Raw genomic sequence first — 19,609 nt, forward strand, 5'->3', positions numbered from 1 at the left:
AAAGAAGAAATCAGTGAAATCAGTATCTGCCTGCTGATGTCATTCTCAGCATCTCAATTACTACCTGTGTGCCTGCATTCCTGTTGTCGCTCTTCAATTCAAGTCAGTTCAGCTCAGTTCAGTTAAGTTCAGGAAACTGATTTGCAGCAACAACACACAGTAGAATACAAGACAATAACATTAATACACAATCATATAACAACAGAACTGCTGTCTACATTAAAGTGTCTAGGCACTTTGTAGTTTATCCTGACAGTGTATCTGATCAGCTGCTTGATGGCTGATGGGACAAACCAGCGTTCGTACTGTTGAGTCTGATTCATGGAAACTGCTTCTCTGATTGGGAAATATTTGATTTTGACACACAGGTTTCAACACCCTGCTGTCCTCCATGAGATAGTTTTTCTCCTATGAAGAAATGGGTCCTCAGTGTAGCATTTCTCTGGGAAGAGATGGAGGGTGTGTTTAAGATTTAGACGCATGAGGTGTGTGCGTGAGAGAGAGTTCCTAAAGCAATAGGCAAATATTGTAGATGTAGAAAAGCAAGAACAGTGTTTATTTTCAAGCGCTCCATCCATCTCTGTCTCGCTATTTTTCTCTGAAACTCTGTCCCGCTCTCTCTACGCCAGAATATTAGCTGACTGATTGAGTATAGAGGGACTTTGTTCTGCCCTCTGGTCTATTTTATACACACACGCACACACACACACGCACACACTCACTCAAACGCTCAGAGCTCTGTCATACATCACAGCTTAAAGGCTTATAGTGTAGCTACTCTAGTATCTTGTCAGCTTTCTGACTCATGACAAGCTTTTCAATTTTCCCCTTTTCACCTGACTGCACTTTACAGCTCTCTCTCTCTTCGCCTGCTCGCTCCCTCTCTCCCTCTCTCTCCCTCTCCCTCTCTCTTTCTATTGTCGTTCATGTTCTCTCTTTCCATCTTCTCTTTTTCTCTCCGTCTGCGCTTGTTATGAGAAAAAGAAATTATGCAGAAAGTTATGTCCACATGTATCGAAATTCATATCGCAATCATCACTATGATTTCTGTGTGTGTGTGTGTGTGTGTGTGTGTGTTTCTAACTCTTTCTTCATGTATCCCACCAGGGTCGTCATGTCAAAACAGGCCAACTGGCAGCTATCAAAGTCATGGAAGTCACAGAGGTAAGAGTACATTACATGTCTCTCTCTCTCTCTCTCTCTCTCTCTCTCTCTCTCCCTTCCTTTTTTTCTTCCTCATCTCTCCCTCATCTTCTGATGTTGCCTGAACCTTAAGATAATAATAATGTCAAAATCAAGTATACATGGCACGCACCTCCTTTACACTCGTGACCCACACATGGGAATACTACAGTATGCTGATCTGGGTCTATCCTCATGTAATAAGCAATTCACACCGAGCCTCGTATATGGGAATCTCCTATGGGCTTTCATATTATACAGGGTATCCACGGGTCCTTAAGAAGTCTCTACAAAGTGTTTAAAAATATGTAAATTTAAAGAGTTTTTAAGGAGTTTTAGAAATATTACAATGTCTTAAATACAGTTATTAGAGGTCTTATTTTTTCACCAGGCAATCACAGATTTCAATTCACTGCAAATCCACTCTTAGATTAACAGTTTTAGTAGTATAATATGCAAAACATATTAAACTACTATGGATATGCAGAACTACAGTAGTAGTTCAAAATTGTTGTTTAAATTGTTCTTAAATTAAATTCCAGCTAGTACTATAAAGGTCTTAAAAAGTCTTACATTTGGCTTTCTGAAACCTGCAGATACCCTGTTCTAATGTGTTACATTCTGTGTTCAACATGGTGGACAACATCCAGACCCAAAGCGTCACAGGTTAAACACTGAACTTTCACAAAAAGAGGATCTGACTCACTGACCCACCACTCAACCCTGATCTTGGCCAGGGTGGTTTTACGGTGTCAACTGAACTGGATCGACCCTTTCACACTGATTGGTCTGCCCAGTTTTTCCCAGGTCACTAGTTCACTGTGAAAAGGGAATACCATTCAAGACCTTTTCAAGACCTTTCTGACTTTCAAGCACTCTTTCATGAACCACTTTGTCCCATCATTTAGTGGATGATCAATGCATAATCCAGTGTTTCCCACAAGTTGATTGACAAGTTTACTTGTGGCGGTGGTGGTTTAGGATTCATTACTTGTCCTTACATACAGTGATAGCGGTGTGTCCAGTGGAATCCAAATGGTTTTAGATTGACAGCTTTAAGACATGTAAACCAGCAGATGAAAAGAGAGGGGGAGGAGCGGAGGAAGAGAGAGAAAGAGACAGGGGTGTTAGAAAACAGTCATGATCCCCACAGGAACAAATGTCATTAGTAGTGGTTTTAAGACACCAAGAGGAGCTCACAGAAAGCCAATATCAAAATGGGTTTTCATGGCTTCTTCATCTCTAGCTCTCTTTCTCTCATATTGCTGCTTCTCTCTTTCAAGTGGCATTATCTTGAAACAAGGCAGAACACTTCAGTAAGACCAAGATGACACTTGACTGAAGAATTTCCTGTAAAACAAGTTGATTTACTTTGGAAACAGGTGGAATTATCTCACCGTATTGGTTATGCAGTGTTCTTCTTTCTTTTCTCTCTCCCCCCCCCCCCAACACACACACACGCAGGTGATGGAAGTGGAGTAACTTTTACACTGCATTTGACGACCTCTCCTAACTCCCTCCCCACAGCATAGGCAACAAACAAAGATCAAAGATCTACTTTAATACAGCGCCAGCCTGACAAAATTCAATTACATGAAATACTCTCCTCTTTCTTACAGTTCTCAAAGTTCCACCAATATCTCTGTTTTGACCCAGAAGTAGCTTTTTATTAGATTTCAGGCGAATTTCCTGGATATTAAAGTTTCTGTTCGCTTTGGAGTTTTAAAGCCACGATCCGGGATAGTTTTGGCGATATCAAATTTTAATAAAATTCATCACACTGTAAATCGATTTGAGAATGAAAAAAAAGATCTCTCATCCCCATATTTTAATTTCCAGTGTTGCGGCTACCTTCGCGGCTATGTGCGCATTACGGATTGGCCCTTTAACTTTTCGTTTGGATCTAAATGGGGAGTTGATTTGACTGTGTGTGTTCTGCCTGGTGGTGTTGCAGCTGTAAAAGGGAACAAAACGGGTGAGGTGCGGAGGTTTTATTGAATATTGCCTCTGCTTTACAGATGTAGGCCAATAACAGTGCCAGCAAAATGGGGTTGGATGGTGGGATAATACCAGCATGTTGCAGCAGGTTGGGAAGCAGGCCGGCCAAAATGTAGAGAAGCCAACTAATAACCACAAGGTTTTTTAATGCGGTCTGTTCCAGCTGTGTGCTGGTGACTGGAAGGTGGCTCGTATTTCATGTACAGTGCCCACCAACGCTGCCCAAGTGCCCTTTAGCAAGAAGTATGTTGCAGAACTGGTTAGACTGGCTTCTATTCTGTTTTTACTGTCACAGATAGCTTGTTGCAGAACTGGTTAGACTGGTTTCTATACTGTTTTTACTTTGTCACAGATAGCTTGTTGCAGAACTGGTTAGACTGGTTTCTATGCTGTTTTTACTGTCACAGATCAGCATGTTTCAGAACTGGTTAGACTGGTTTCTATGCTGTTTTTACTGTCACAGATCAGCATGTTTCAGAACTGGTTAGACTGGTTTCTATGCTGTTTTTACTGTCACAGATCAGCATGTTTCAGAACTGGTTAGACTGGTTTCTATGCTGTTTTTACTGTCACAGATCAGCATGTTTCAGAACTGGTTAGACTGGTTTCTATGCTGTTCACTTCAACAGGAAATGCTTGGCTATTATCTCTCTCCACACACACATAAACACACACACACACACACACACACACACACACACACACACATATGACTGCACACCCAGGCAGAAGGCTTTGTGTTTCAGCTGGAGGTGAAAGTTCAAACTCTGCCATGTCATTTTCTCCCCTCCTGTCCTGCGGAGATTTAAAGGAGGTCAGTGACTGGGAGAAGCTTTCTGTTGTTTCCCCCCTGTCTGATTAACAGCCGTATCCCTCCTCTTCCTCCTCCTCCTCCCCTCCTCTCTCCTCTCCCTGTCCTCTCCCTGTCCTCCCATCCAGTGTAGATTTAGGGGTTCAGTGAATTTGAGCAGTCTCGAGTCATTTCCTGGATTTATAGTGAGCAAACAAAACGGGCGGACTCTGTTTCCTCTGCTCTCTCTGTCCGTCCTCGCCACAACACACACTGACCGACCTTAGTTGTTTAGTTGAGATATGGAGGTAGCTGAATTAAGGTCCGATAGCAATGTCAGGCCGTATGAAGAGTCATCTGGAGGTCACGCGACAGTCTGATTGGAACTGCTGTCTGTCTGGAGTTAGAAGAAGTGTGTTTGTGTATTTGATGGTATTACTGTAGATCCCTTGAAAACTTTACAAAACACATAAAATTCCCCTCAAGTGCCATATTTCAGCCTTTAACGGTAAGCCCTCTGGTACCAAGCAGGAGTAAACTCTATGCATGAGTAAAGTCTAATTCTAGATCTGCACCTGCATTTTCTGATATATCATCTGATACAGTTCTAGCAGAAGGAAGAGGAGGAAGTGAGGATGGAGATGTTGAGGAGTTACTTTCAAAGCGGAAGCATAGCACTACATGCGTCATTTAGCGTCTGCTAAATGACGTCATGTAATGTACATGCATGTGCATGCGAGCTCACGTCTCCTGTATGGTGTATATGTTCTGTTAGAGGCTATATTTAAACTCTCTCTTTAGGTGGAAGAGCAGGGGGTAACATTGGAGATTAACATGTTGAAGAGTTAATCCCACTACAGAAAAATCACTTCTTACTGTCAAGCATAGCCTATAACTAGTTTAACTGACATCAGTCTGTAATCTGTAGTTATTTTCTACAGGTTGAAAAGGACAAGATTAACATGACTACCAGAATCTGCCTTGTGTAAACTCCATCTTTTGTTCTCTATAGGAAGAAGAGGAGGAAATAAAGTTGGAGATCAACATGTTGAAGAGTTATTCCCACCACAGAAACATCGCTACTTATTACGGAGCTTTTATTAAGAAAAGTCCTGCTGGACAGGACCACCAACTCTGGGTTAGTAAATTTGTATCTATCTATTTATCTAGGCCTATCTATTTATCTGTTTGTCAGATCGGATCGCCCTGAGCTGTCCTTCCAAGATCCTTTTAGTCTATTCCTGTCTGTCTCTGCAGACAGTTTTGGGACTTCTAAGACTTCTTTACTGTTTAAATGGCTTGTGAAAGACAGAACAACTATAATTTTGATTGAAAGAAAAACTTGTAATTAATCTAGCCACATCTCTGATTTTATCCTGTGTGACATCATCAGACACGTCTGTCATATTCTTATGTGTTTGCATGAAAGATCATGAGACAGAAATGTCCACAACCTTGTAAAATGGCATTGGTGACTGTCTAAATGACATCTCTCTCTCTCTCTCTCTCTCTCTCTCTCTCTCTCTCTCTCCATCCTCCTAGTTGGTGATGGAGTATTGTGGAGCCGGCTCGGTGACGGACTTGGTGAAGAAGACCAAGGGAAACTGTCTGAAAGAGGACTGGATAGCATATATCTGCCGAGAGGTGCTCAGGGTAAGGTCAACAACACACACACACACACACACACACACACACACGCACGCACACACACAACAGAGCATACATACACACACAATGCTACACTCGATGCGTCTGGTCTCAAATCACTAGCATTTCATTTTATTTTATTGATTTGACCTGTTCACTGTTTGTTTTTATTTTGAAACATGTCACTTTTTTACACTGCTATAGGTCTATTAACTGGCCTCGCCTGACTGCTTGTAGATTTGTTGTTGTTATTGGTAATGGATATTGTATAGGGCAGGGTATATATACTGTAAATGTGTGCCTGATGTCTTGTATTGTGTTCATCCAGCGCACACTGAGACAAATTCCCGGTACTTTCTGGGTCATGTGACTTAAGTATTGAATTTACTCACACTCACACGATTTCCTGAGGAGTTGTTTAAGGTAGAGACCCTTTCAGTGTTGGTAATACAGAGGTAGTAATTTGCATGTTGATGCTAACTAGGATGGACTGCTGTTATACTGAATTGAAATCATGATGCTGCTTTGACTTGTTTGCCATAACATCAAAGAGAAGAGGGCAAACTGACACTGGCACCTCTTTATGTTTAGTGATCAGTATCTTGCTTATGTTTGCCCACTTTGACTTCAAGTGAATCATTGATCTTTTTTTTCACTCACACACTTAAAAGGGTGGTTTAAGAGCCACGTCTGTAAGATGTTACGGTTATGATTACAAAGAGATCACAAGGTCCTGAGAAAGTTTCCGAGATGTTTCCACTGCTTGCTGTGTTGGTGTTTATGTTATGGCTCTACTAAGAAACCTACACATACACAAAGAAAAACACACAAGGAGATTAACCAACACATCTACACATGCACTAACGCTAACGGAATCAGACTTGCTTGTGTTAATGTTTTACCACCACACATACACTAACACACACACTCTGTTCAAACATATTTGCCCCTGATGATCACCACTGCCTGTCGTGTCGAGGGGACAAAACTGGAACTGAGATGATTTTAGCAGTAAAATGCTTTCGGGACAAAGGGCTCTGGACTGTCGCCAGTGTTTTCTCTTCTGCTCTGTCAGCCATGCTGTCTCCTTATTGTTTCAACGTCGCGACGCACACACACACACAAACACACAAACAGACACTCAGCCTGGCATGGTGAAGTCATTGTCTGAAATAAGACTCACTTCCTCTGTTTATTTAACCTCCTTTGAAGAAGCGAGAGTGCGCACACATACACACACACACACACACACAACAAACAGACATTCTTACTGTGCCACTGATTGGTACCCTTGAGGTCCCCAAATCCTGCATCAGTATTGGAGCAAAATCTCCTACAGTAGGGATTCAGTATCTTGCTCAAGGACACTTCAACAAGGCAGATACTTGCCAAAACTGGCCTTGAATCCTGGTCCTCCAGTTGAAGGACAGTCTCTTTAACCCCTAGGCCACCCTGTCACCCAAAGCAGGGGTGTTTCAAACAATGGGTATGGGCCATACAGTTCATAGTGCTTCTCATGGCTGATGAATTTTAATTTTTCAAATAATTCTCTTTGGGGGTGGAGCAGCAGTGAAGCAATAGTACAGCCACCATGGAATAAAAGGGGATTCTGCCATAGTTCTGTATTCAGTCTTCTCATGGGACGATTTACAGTTTCACATCTACAGCAATACTGGTCATCTGACTGTGTGTGTGTGTGTGTGTGTGTGTGTGTGTGTGTGTGTGTGTGTGTGTGTGTGTGCGTGCCCATGTGGGTGTGCATGTGTCTTCCAGGGTCTTTCCCATCTCCATTCCCATCATGTGATTCACAGAGACATTAAGGGACAAAACGTTCTGCTCACAGAGAATGCCGAAGTCAAACTGGGTATGACACACACACACACGCACACACACACTCAGACAGACATATTTCCACACGCTATCCCGGGCACATGCACATACCAGGAAGCGCATATGCAGAATATTCACAATGAAACACTCAGTCATGAATAAACACATAAACTCACGCACACACTCCTACAATGGGCCTTTGTCTTCTAATGAAATAGAAGTGAAAATGCCAGTTATTTTCAGATGTGAAATGGCAATATTTAGATGTGTTGTGTTTCTACTTGACGTGTTCCAGTTGACTTCGGAGTGTCGGCCCAGCTGGACAGGACGATCGGGCGGAGGAACACCTTCATCGGGACTCCCTATTGGATGGCTCCGGAGGTCATCGCCTGTGACGAGAACCCCGAGGCCACATACGACTACAGGGTACACAGAAACAAAACAACAGCTGGGTTTCCATCCAACTGTCGAGGAGATTTTAAATGAACTTTTGAAATGTCGCAAAATGAAACCTTTGAGTTAGGTGTCTTTCCATCGGCTGGGCTGAAGTGAATGAATAGACTTCCTGAACGTCAGCATCTAATGATCATACAACCGCGATGGAGACGTATACATGGGAGAGACACCACTGCCTCATGTCTAAGAGGCTGTGGCGGACAGACGTTGCAGAATATCGAAAGACACTTTTTAACTGTTGTGCAATGAGACTGAATCGAGCCTACATCATCATTTATTCAACAAATGTGTTCCCATTGCTATTTATCACATCATTTTTTTATCGACATAAAACTTTTAAAAAGCAAACTTAACCAAAATTTGATGTTTCCATTCAGCTTTTCCAATTTGATACATCATAATAAGCATAAAAATACTTGGATGGAAACCCAGCTAATGGCGATCTTTCTCTGGAACTAATTACACAGTGACCAGTGATCAATGGAAGCAATTCACTGCCCGTGGTTTGATGTTTTTGTGTATTGTCAGAAGTTTGGCTTGCAGTCTTTGGAGCAATTTCTGTAAACGTTGTATCTGAATGCTCCCACCATACATAATGATTTGCTTGTCAATCTCATATTAATAGCCATTACATACACTTGAGTATGAATAAATGTCACATGAGGACATTCAGATCCAAAGTTTACAGAAAATGAATAGACTTGAAGCCAAACTCTTGTGTGTGCACCAGTCTTTTTTTTTGCAATGTGTTTTTATTAGAGAAATAATACCATCAAGGTAAGTTAGGAGAGTTACAAATATTCCCCACCCTCAACCCATCCACCCACAGGTATGATAAAACCAACATTTGAGCAATATAATTGCCTACTACTCTCCCTCCACCCACAGTGAACATCCCAGCATCCCTAACCCGGTCAAAATCAAAGTCATGCTATTGACGATGGTGAAAATAATAACAATATCAATCATTATTCTAAATAAAATAAAGTCTGCATTAACTGGAAGGTAGGGTCTATAAATTATTGCAAGAAGTTATAAAAGGTTGCCATTTTTTTTAGAAAACCCATCTGCTGAGCCTCTGAGAGAAAATTTTATTTTTTCTAGTTTCATGCAAAAAATCACATCGTTGAGCCATAATGAACTAGTAGGAGGCATGGAAGATTTCCAAGTCAACAGGATTCTAAGATACTATGTCAGGGGTTGAAGGTTAATCTGAAGAATGCTTGATAGTGTTTTGAAGACGTGATCCCAGTAGTTTCTCAGTTCTGGACACATTGCAAACATGTGGCTAAGATTACATGGGGAGTTATGACATCTGTCACACTTGTCAACATCTGAGTAGATTTCAGACAGCATGGACAGATGATGGGCCCAATGTTCGACCTTGAGTTGTATGAGATTTAAATACACACATGATGTTCTGTCTGAACCTTTTTGTGTCCCTCTTGTCCTTAACAGAGCGACCTCTGGTCTTTAGGCATCACTGCTTTAGAGATGGCTGAAGGAGCCCCTCGTAAGTAACAAATACAATTACACACACACATGCACACACACATTCTGTTTGTACTGTCCATATGTTTCTATTCAGCAATTCATTCGTCCTTTCCATCACTATTCTTGGCTCTCTCTGTTTCTCTTTTCTCTTTCTTTATCTGTCTTCTCTCTCTCTCTCTGTCTCTCTCTCTCTGTCTGTGTTTCTCGCTCTCTTTCTATTTATCTCCATCTCCGTCTGTAGCTCTGTGTGACATGCATCCAATGAGAGCGCTGTTTCTGATCCCACGAAACCCTCCTCCCAAACTCAAATCCAAGAAATGGTAAGCCAGCACACATGCACACACACACACACACACACTCACCCACAGACAAATCAGAGTATAGAGGGCTGCGTTCAGGCTCGCTCTTCCGAAAACAGTGTTGAAAGTGCTCTTTGGTGTGGGTTTAGTGCATCAGACGAGAAAAGAGATCGAAAACACTCTTCATGAATAAAACTGAAATACCAAAGCCATCGGCATGTTCAGTCAACAGGATAGAAACTTTATAAACTCCCACACATTTGGCCTTCATCAGAAAGGGCGACAAAACAATGGAAGGACCAAGCCTTTGCGTGCGGCTTTGATAGTTTTGGCCAGTGCAGAGCCGGAATCTGATCAAAATGCGGTCCCATGTAGCGGCAGAACAAGGCACTAACACTGCCAGGGTTGTGGGTGCTATTCCCACGCATGGTAGTCGAAGGTACTTTGGGGTGCAAGCCTCCACCAAATGGCAATCTCTCTGTTAGGCTGGTAGTGTGTGGAGCCTCCTCGTGGCTGAACTGTATCCCACATACTCACTGCTTTTATGCCTGTCTCTTTGTATGTGCTGTAGTGGTTGAATGTCTTTTTTATTGATTGATGAGCCCATGCAGAAAAGAGTTTTCTGAATTTGAATATCAACCTCTCTCTCCTGTCTTTTCTTTCACTGTGTACTGTCTAATAAAGAAGAAATGTCTCCTCTCCTCGCCTCTCCTCTCATCCTCTCCTCTCTCCTCCTTTTCTCTCCTCTCTTCTCCTTTTCTCTCCTTTCTTCTCTTCTCTCCTCTCGTCCTCTCCTCTCTTCTCCTCTTCTCTCCTCTCTTCTCCTCTTCTCTCCTTTCGACCTCTCCTCTCTTCCTCTCCTCTCCTCTCCTCTCATCCTCTCCTCTCCTCTCTTCTCCTCTTCTCCTTTCTTCTCCACTTCTCTCCTCTCTTCTCTTCTCCTCTTCTCTCCTATCATCCTCTCCACTCCTCTCCTCTCCACTCCTCTCCTCTCATCCCCTCCTCTCCTCTCTTCTCCTTTTCTCTCCTTTCTTCTCTTCTCTCCTCTCGTCCTCTCCTCTCTTCTCCTCTTCTCTCCTCTCTTCTCCTCTTCTCTCCTTTTGACCTCTCCTCTCTTCCTCTCCTCTCCTCTCACCCTCTCCTCTCTTCTCCTCTTCTCCTTTCTTCTCCTCTTCTCTCCTCTCGTCCTCTCCGCTCTTCTCTTCTCCTCTTCTCTCCCATCATCCTCTCTTCCTCTCCTCTCCACTCCTCTCCTCTCATCCTCTCTTCTCCTCTTCTCCTCTTCTCTCTTATCATCCTCTCTTCCTCTCCTCTCCTCTCCTCTCCACTCCACTCCTCTCCTCTCTTCTCCTCTTCTCCTCTCTTCTCCTCTTCTCTCGTCCTCTCCTCTCCTGTCCTGTCCCCTCAATTCCATATATAATGGATAAGCTCTTCAGTTTGAACTGGTGGTTGAACTCATGCTGTCTTTCATTCACTATTAATGCCATCAGAAACACTAGTTCATAGGACGGCTTTTACGTAATAGCGCTAACGGCCTGGGCTCCGCAACGCTCTCCAGCCTTTTTTTTTACCTCAGGGCCTCCCTAAGGCGGCAGGCATACCAAAAAAACCAAGCGGTAACACACATTTCCCCGCTGTTTTCTGTGACTTCAAAGCACAAACAACATACCCCACAAGTGTCGGGATCATTTCGGTACGCGGTGTAGACATTTGAACTCACCTGAGCACAACTTCAATACTCTGCTTAGCGTTTCTTTCTTTGGATTTTCTTCGGTAGCATCGCAGCAAGTGCTTGCTAGCTTGCTTGCTCTCTCTTGGTGAGTTTCAGCTGATAATAAAGGATCTTGTGGGAGACTCATTATAGAAGCTGCCTTTGGTTTGTTTAGTTAAGATTTAAATAGGGTCGGGCTTATGAGCCTGCTGGTTTTTATATTGGATTGTTGCTTTTTACATTGAACATTTTGCTTTATTCTCTCTTTTATGTGAGTTTGATTGAATTTTGATTTTATCCAGTTTGACTTTGATCTTTCTTTTATGTTTTCTGACTGTATTCTGTCTTTATAGGTTGTTGTATGTTGTAGGTCTGGAACTTCTGTGTTTGTTATGACACTGCTTTCTTGGTTAGGTTTCCCGGGAAAAAGAGATCCTTAATCTCAGTGGGATTAATCTGGTTAAATGAAGTTAAGTTTATTTATAGAGTACTGTTAACAATCAGGTTTACCACAAAGTGCTTTACAGAAAGCAAGAGATACAAAAAACAATAAAAACAGGGTTAATAAAAAAGTGCTTGAGTTATCTATTGCATGGGAAGTCACATTATTCTTCTACTTTCTTTAGGCACTCTGCTACAGATGTCTAAAATTGTTGTCGTTTTTTTCATCCCAAGTTCCCAAACTGTCTTTAAGCTAACATTTTCTGCATGTGTCTTTCACTTTCTCTCTCTCTCTCTCTCTCTCTCTCCCTCTGCCTATCTCTCCCAGGTCGAAGCGTTTCTTGTCGTTCGTCGACAGCTGCCTGGTGAAGAACCACCTGCACCGGCCCTCCACCGACACCCTGCTGCGGCACGCCTTCATCAGGGACCTGGCCAACGAGAGACAAGTCCGCATCATGCTCAAAGATCACCTGGACCGAACCAGGAAGAAGAGAGAGAAAGGTGAGGCGGGAGGGAGGGATGAATGGATGGGATGAATGGATAGACTAAGGGAAGGAAGGATAGATTAAGAAGAGACAGATAGCAGAGAACAGAAATTGTGTTGGAAGTGGTAAAATGGTGAACACACTGTGGCAGCCAGTGGAAGATAACAGTCCTTAGCATTCCTCTTTAAGACTGTAAACCTCAAAACCAGCTGTGAAGCTAATGATCTGGATACAGTGTTTAAATTTTCACACAGTGCCAACAGTTTGAGGAACCAGTCTTTAACAGTTCTACAGTAGATAACAAAAGTCTTCATACCCTGTCATACGTTGTAGTTTTCATTGCTTTGAGGCTTGAAAGGAAAACCCATTAAGTCAGAATTTGTCTCTTTCATCTCAAAAACAAAAGGATCATTTCTGGCAGCGTGTTTGAAACGGGAAACTAAAACACCTACCGACAGCCACACCTCGTTTGTCAGCGTGCGAAAGTCGGACGCAGCCAAACGTCACAACATCGTCCATCAGCAGCCGATCATGCCTTCGCTGCCATATGTCCCGTCTGTCAACTGAAGCGCCATTGGTGCTACAGCGAGCAACCCGTCAACTCAAGTCAGGGGACTGGACAGTAGCCTGCCATTGTGGCTGCTGGTGGTCTGAATGTAGAGGACCTGACCCTGACCCTGACCCTGAACTGGGACCAGGAGTCTTTTTCTCCTGGGATCGCCTGACCTTTTTTTATTTTAAACACTAGAACGAAAAGCACTAGAACGGAAAGAAAGCGTGACACATGGGAATTGAGCCATTTGTTGACTTTACAATTGAAGCATTGACAGTGACAGAGCCGAGTGACTGGTGTCCCGCCCAGGAGTGTGTGCTGGTATAACTAGCTGCTCCATGCCATGTGTGTGTGTGTGTGTGTGTATGTGTGTGTGTTAGTGTTGTAAGAAGGTAACTCTATGTAGGGAGAGGCTCCAGTAGGGCTTTCGTTGGCTTCTAATCACAGGGTGGCCTAACCAGGGCTGGGTTAAAAAAGACACACACTCTCATACACACACGTAGGTTTATTCTACTGTACGCACACTTACACAAAAATGTAGAGACACACTCATGCAACACACACACACACATTTCAAATATAGACACACACACACACACACACAGTAAAACTCAAACCCACAGGGCACACACTTGACTCTCTCACTTCCTCACTTTACACTGTAAAACGAAAGAGAGAGAGAAAGAGAGAGCAAGCGCAGTAGGAGAAGGGTGAAAACTTGCCCTGATTCTCATAGCACGCGCACACACACACACACACACACACAAGTTTATTAGATTGAGGTCACCCGTCGCTGCCCTACGTTGTTATAGAATTGTTGAAATGTTTTGAGTTGTTATCGTTGTTTCATTGAATTATTCAGGATTCCCACTGGTCATGGAATTCCTGGAATATCATGGAAGTCTGAGAGGTGACCTGAAGTACTGAATTGAATAGTCGTTGAAGATAACACTGATATTGATTTAGAATTGCTTAGTTATTGTTATCCATCTGTTAATGTCTATAATAACCCTCAGTTGATACATTATACTGCTTTGGCAACAGGTTTCCTCCCTGCCAAAGCATTGCGATTTCACTGAGTAAGTGAGAGAGAGCGAGTCTAATAGTCTGTATTTGTTGAATATACTTTGGCAGTTACAACATATATTTCATGCCAGTCGTTTGAGTTGAATTAAATACAGAGAAGAGAGGGAAGGCGACAGAGAGACAGCCAGGCAAAATGAAAGAGAGAGAAACAGAGGACAGAGAGAGAGAGAGTTAGAGAAGGGAGGGTCTTGCTAAAAAGCCGTGCTACATGGCTGACCTTTCCTCTCCCACTGCGTTCACTTGGGAAAATGTGTTTTACACAACAGACAGAGTGAGGGAGAGGGAGAAAGGGGAAGATGAGCGAGAGAGAGGGAGGGGTATAGAGACAAAGAAGCAACAGACAAATTGGAGATAGAGAGAGGCAGGGAGGAAGGTAGAGAGACTTACGATGAGAATATTCTGTCCTTGCTCTCATCCCCGGTTTAAACTAGATTCATTATTATCTTGGATGGGTTGCATGTGTTGAATTTGCCTTGGCAATAAGTATCTTTGTGTAGAGACACACGCGAGGCGGAGCGAAAGAGAGAGGGGAGGGGGCGAGCGGGGGAAAGATATTTATGACTTTGCTCTGCTTTTGTTGTTGTTGTTATTGTTCTTACATGTTGATGTTCCAGCAGTGTAAGAAAAGCTTGTCCTGTCAATTAAGTTTGTTCAACTGAAATTGGGAAAGAGAGAGAGGGACAGAGACACAGGGAGGGAGATAGACCGAGGCCGAAAGAGAGACAGTGATAGAAAGAGAGAGAGATAGAGCCAGAAGCAGACGGAGAGAGAGAGAGAAGCCGAGAAGGGAAGGAAGGAGGAAACAGAATGGCCATCTGGTTCTAATCTTCTGTTAGCTTATAAAAACACACTAATGACTGGTAGACTTTCTGCACGCTGCGTGAGTGTGTGTGAGCGTGCATGCAGCGTGTTTGAGACCATATGTGTGCTTGCGTGTGTGCGCGTGTGTGTATGTGTTGCTATGCCCCTCCACAGTAATGAAATACTAGTAATCTATCAGTGTGTGTGGGAACAAATCACTGCTACTGCAAAAAAAAAAAAAAAAAAAAATCAATGCTCCGGACATGATGCAAAAAGGATGTGTCATTTTCAGCATACCCAAGAGTGTAGTTTGGACAAAGATGGTCTATGCTTTGGAAGAGGAATCACTCAGTCCTAAAAAAAAACTGGCCCAGCTCTCGGTCAGCAGAAGTAGGCGGCAACTCTCATTACACGCTCTCCTCCTGCAGTTTTTCTCGATTTTCTCGAAAACTACTAATCACAAAAATTTTTAGCTCTTTTTCCTCCTCTCTGATTTGGAGAAGCACACCTCTCATGAGTGACTTTTCCATATGTTAATAGCAACATATGGCGCGTCAACAGTAGTGAAAAGTAACCAAATGTGCAAGTTGTTCCAAGCTACTTTCACACCATATGTCGCACAAATGTTGTCATGCTAGATTGGCTAGGTCTGTCGTTCCTGGCTTGTAGAAATAGCTTGATGCTTTCTGAGATAATTCAGCATTGTTGTCAGGAAGCCATGGTATCGCAACTCTGTTCCACATACCTTCCACTGAGCAAGATTGTCCTTTACTTTCTTGAACTTTGCCCACACTGGGCTTTTATGTGGCTTCGATAATGATAATTGCTACCGAAAGTAGCTAATGGAGGATGAATACAAAACAACACAAGAGAGGAGGAATTAGGACGATATATTGACGTATATCAATATTAAAATGTACATTTAACATTACATTTACCAAATTAAACAAACGATGTTGAACTTTTTTATGATTTTATGACCCAAGAGGTTAGAGAAGCAAACTTGTGACTTGTGAAAGTTGTGGGGTAGAACCCATCCCAATAAATTACCATTATTAATATGAATGACATGGATTCTGTTCTCTCTCTTTCTTTTTTCTTGCTCTCTGTCAGAGGGTCCAGAGTATGAGTACAGTGGCAGTGAAGAAGAGGAGGAAGAGGTGACAGAGGAGGAAGGAGAACCCAGGTAGGACTTAATCTTCGTCATCAACAATGCTGTTTTCATCATCAACATCATCATCATCATCAACATCAAATATAGTTTTCATATATTTGCATGCACCAAAGTCCTGGTATTTTTTGGGGATATTCAAATATTCAATATCCTGTTTACAATAACCTGAATATGCTCTTATGCTTGATGACAGTTCTGATAGTTTTGGCTTAAATGATAATATAATAACTATCATCATTATCATCGTCATTGTGTTGATTATTAGTAGTTCAAAGCTCACATGTCGTTATCAGCCAATCCAGAACAACTTCCCTTGTGCTTAAGTGCTCATTACATAACTAATTAATCACCTCAGGGTGTGTGTGTGTGTGTGTGTGTGTGTGTGTGTGTGTGTGTGTGTGTGTGTGTGTGTGTGTGTGTGTGTGTGTGTGTGTGTGTGTGTGGACAGATGCTCTAGCCCCTATGTCCCTGTCCCTGGACTTGAAACACCAGATGGCATAAGGAACTGAGCACTTTCTCTTAGGACAAGCTTTCAAATGTGTGTGTGTGTGTGTGTGTGTGTGTGTGTGTGTGTGTGTGTGTGTGTGTGTGTGTGTGTGTGTGTGTGTGTGACAGAGAGAGAGAGAGTTGGTGACCATGTCCATCTCATTGGTGAATTCATAGCCATTGACCATTTTTATGTCCATCCCCTCTTTCTCTACTAATCTATCTCTCTCTCTCTCTCTCTCTCTCTCTCTCTCTCTCTCTCTCTTTCTCTCTGTCAGCTCCATAGTGAATGTTCCCGGTGAATGGACCTTGAGGCGGGAGTTTCTTCGTTTACAGACGGAGGGTCATGAAGGGGGCAGAGATGGAGGCCACGGAGGAGGTGGGGCTCAACAAAGACAACAGGTATGTAATTGTTTACTGTGTTCTTATGCAACATTGTACATACTCATTGTCCATGTCTTATTTTTCTCATAGTACACATCAATGTTGCCATCAATGTTGTCCTATAATAAATAGCAACACAGAACATTAAATTCAGTGCAGTGTGCACAATCAGGGTATCTGTGTTATTTTAACATGTTGTTGATTGTTTTAAGAGTAAAGTAGTAGAGTAAACATTCCATTTAAGCCCATACAAACTATTTTCAGATATTATGTACTTTCTGAAAATAGATTTTGATGGTAGTAGTAGCAGCAGTAGCAGTAGTAGTAGTGGTAGTAACAGTAGTGGTAGTAGCAGTAATATCCATAGTAGCAGTAGTAGTGTAGTAGCAGTAGTAGTAGTAGTAGTAGTAGTAGTAGTAGTAGTAGTAGTAGTAGTAGTAGTCTGCCACCACAACAGAGACACATGAGTACATTGACTATATGAGTTGAAGTTACTGGATGGTACAAATCTAAACTGTCATTCTGAGCTCTAATCCCTGTTGACACTTGCAACGATTATCCCTCAGTTTTGTCAGAGTTCAAGGGATAACATCAGGGCAGGAGCAGGGCCATTTGACCCTGGGTTAAAGTCAGGCATAACCCACTTTGGATTTGGTTACTACAGGGTTAAGAGTAAAGCCAAGTTAACCTAAGGGATTTAACCGTTTAAGTCAAAGAATGCGGCGTGTGAAAAGCCTGCTTGTGGAGCAAGAGATATATACAGTATGTATCAGTTACTAGCTAACAGAAAGAACAATCCTAACCCATCACCAATCCTAAACTATTCATTTATTTCTATATTTATTTATTTATAATTATCTCTAGGCATTACAGCAGCATAGGCAACAGTTAGCGGAGCAGGAGCGATACAAGCAGCAGTTCCTGGCTGACAGACAGAAGAGGATCCAGCAGCAGCACGAGCAACGACAGAAACTAGAGGATGTAAGCAAATGCTGATTTTTCCTCTGCATTCATTCAACATTGGTAGGTCACATCATTAAGAGCACTGCACCACTGAAAGAGAAAATGAGTTGAAATTCATCCGATTTTTATTAAATACATCTTTTCAAGAGGTATCTCAATGCCACGTCACCTTCTACCCTCCTGAAGTTGCTAAAAAATCCTGTTTGTCACAATACTGCAGTTGTTGAAATGATAACGTTGTCTTGCCTGATGTTTACGTACATATTTTTTAGTTTGTTCATTACTTGTTTACTGTTTCCAGCAGCAGAGGCGCCAGCTGACAGACTCTGTCTTCCAGTGGGCGGAGCTTCAGGAGATCCTGCTGGGGGAGGAGTCTGATCTCCATGACAACAGAATCTTCTTGGATGACAGGAACAGGAGGAGCGACACAAGACAGGTAGAGATGGACTTCTTGTTTTGTATTGTGTCAAACTGAGTTCCCTGTTTTTTTTTATTTTGGCAACATCTTTGGTGCTAAGTTCTCATTACTGTGGTGTTTCTGCACTGCTCTTCTCAGAGATCACCTGTCAATCAAACAGTGTGTCCAGTACTGTGACATCTTTTTCCTTGGATTTTCTGTTGATGCAGTTTGAGTTTCTCTTTTCTTTGTCTGTTCAGCCATGGTGGCTGTCACTGCTCAACTACCCAGTTCTTCTTCTGTTTATTCCAAACAAAGTGTATAGACTGTAAAAAAGATGGACATAGTGAGCGTGACATCACCCTTAGGTTTCTGAAGGGCCGTTTTGAAACCTTAAGATTGGGTTTACGATCGCCGCCATGTTGACATTTTTTGGAGCCAGCACAGCCAAAGCGAGGCCGGGGGTCAGCCGCAGAGCCGCAGCGCCGCCTGCTATTGGCCCTTAATCGGTGACCTGTCAATCACTGGACAGGCGAACTGTCAATCACTAGGAAAACAACCCTGTTTTATAACCGTTATATCCTGTTAAGGACACACATTAGATGAAGTGAAATTAGATACTGAGTCCAAGTATGCCTTATTTCCCTTTGCTTAAGTTCTTTTAGTTTTTCAGTTTCAGATGTGTTGACACACTGTTGCATTGCTATATCACAAGAGACATTAGTGTTACATGAACATAGACAAACAAAAAACTAATAATATGATGCCCCATTGTTATTGCCATATATAATGACACACAGCATCAATCAGTTCTACTATCTACTATGGAAATTAGCATTTTACGTCATTCCTGACATGTGTGCCCCTGTGTCCCTCTCACCATTACGCAATGCCAAATACGCAGCATGCATGTCCCGTTAATCGTCATCACACATTGCCAGTTGCTAAATACATAACCTACAACCAAGAAAACCAACACAGTAAATATGTAAAAAGCACAGCCCAGCAAAAATTCCTGAAAATAACCTTCATCCGACGCAGTGGACACACACAACGTACCCGACGTACAACGTACCCAACTCACACACACATTCTTAGAATCAGCTGAAAAACGAAACAATGTATCATTCTCGCATCCGGTGCGAACCAAGGAAGCAGACTATCAGGTGTGAAAACGCCCTTATAAACTGGTGTTCATGTACAGTTGTACCAAAACCGCCCTAAACAGTCGAGTGATGGATAAAAATGAATAAAACATCTGAAGTCTCTTAGATTGTATGGTAGGAGTTTTGAGTTGATGTTAGACCAAAGTTACATAATGTCTGTATTTACCCAAAACCCACTCCCTACCCTTAGTTACCTGTCAGGAGAAATACTTTATGACAGGTAAGAGAGTGTGAGAGACAGTAGGGGTGTGTGTGTGTATGTGTGT

General features: G+C 42.5%; 1 protein-coding gene across 2 annotated transcripts in view; it reads left to right on the plus strand.

Annotated features, from left to right (window-relative positions):
• LOC139660855 (mitogen-activated protein kinase kinase kinase kinase 4-like) overlaps positions 1 to 19,609 on the plus strand; it is a 66,060-nt gene that overhangs the window by 9,562 nt on the left and 36,889 nt on the right. For both annotated transcript variants that reach the window (XM_071539114.1, XM_071539112.1), the window contains exons 3-14: positions 1,108 to 1,164; positions 4,983 to 5,108; positions 5,513 to 5,623; positions 7,391 to 7,481; positions 7,743 to 7,873; positions 9,362 to 9,416; positions 9,639 to 9,717; positions 12,177 to 12,349; positions 15,887 to 15,959; positions 16,712 to 16,835; positions 17,682 to 17,798; positions 18,082 to 18,216. In XM_071539114.1, coding sequence (XP_071395215.1) covers positions 1,108 to 1,164; positions 4,983 to 5,108; positions 5,513 to 5,623; positions 7,391 to 7,481; positions 7,743 to 7,873; positions 9,362 to 9,416; positions 9,639 to 9,717; positions 12,177 to 12,349; positions 15,887 to 15,959; positions 16,712 to 16,835; positions 17,682 to 17,798; positions 18,082 to 18,216 — 1,272 coding nt within the window. The remainder of the gene's footprint in view (positions 1 to 1,107; positions 1,165 to 4,982; positions 5,109 to 5,512; positions 5,624 to 7,390; positions 7,482 to 7,742; positions 7,874 to 9,361; positions 9,417 to 9,638; positions 9,718 to 12,176; positions 12,350 to 15,886; positions 15,960 to 16,711; positions 16,836 to 17,681; positions 17,799 to 18,081; positions 18,217 to 19,609) is intronic.

Source organism: Centroberyx affinis, unplaced genomic scaffold, assembly GCF_046629955.1.
Source record: "Centroberyx affinis isolate AG114_WGS23_722 - 3 ecotype Tasmania unplaced genomic scaffold, CSIRO-AGI_Caff_v1 ptg003397l_1, whole genome shotgun sequence".
NCBI classification, from domain to species: Eukaryota; Metazoa; Chordata; class Actinopteri; order Beryciformes; family Berycidae; genus Centroberyx; species Centroberyx affinis.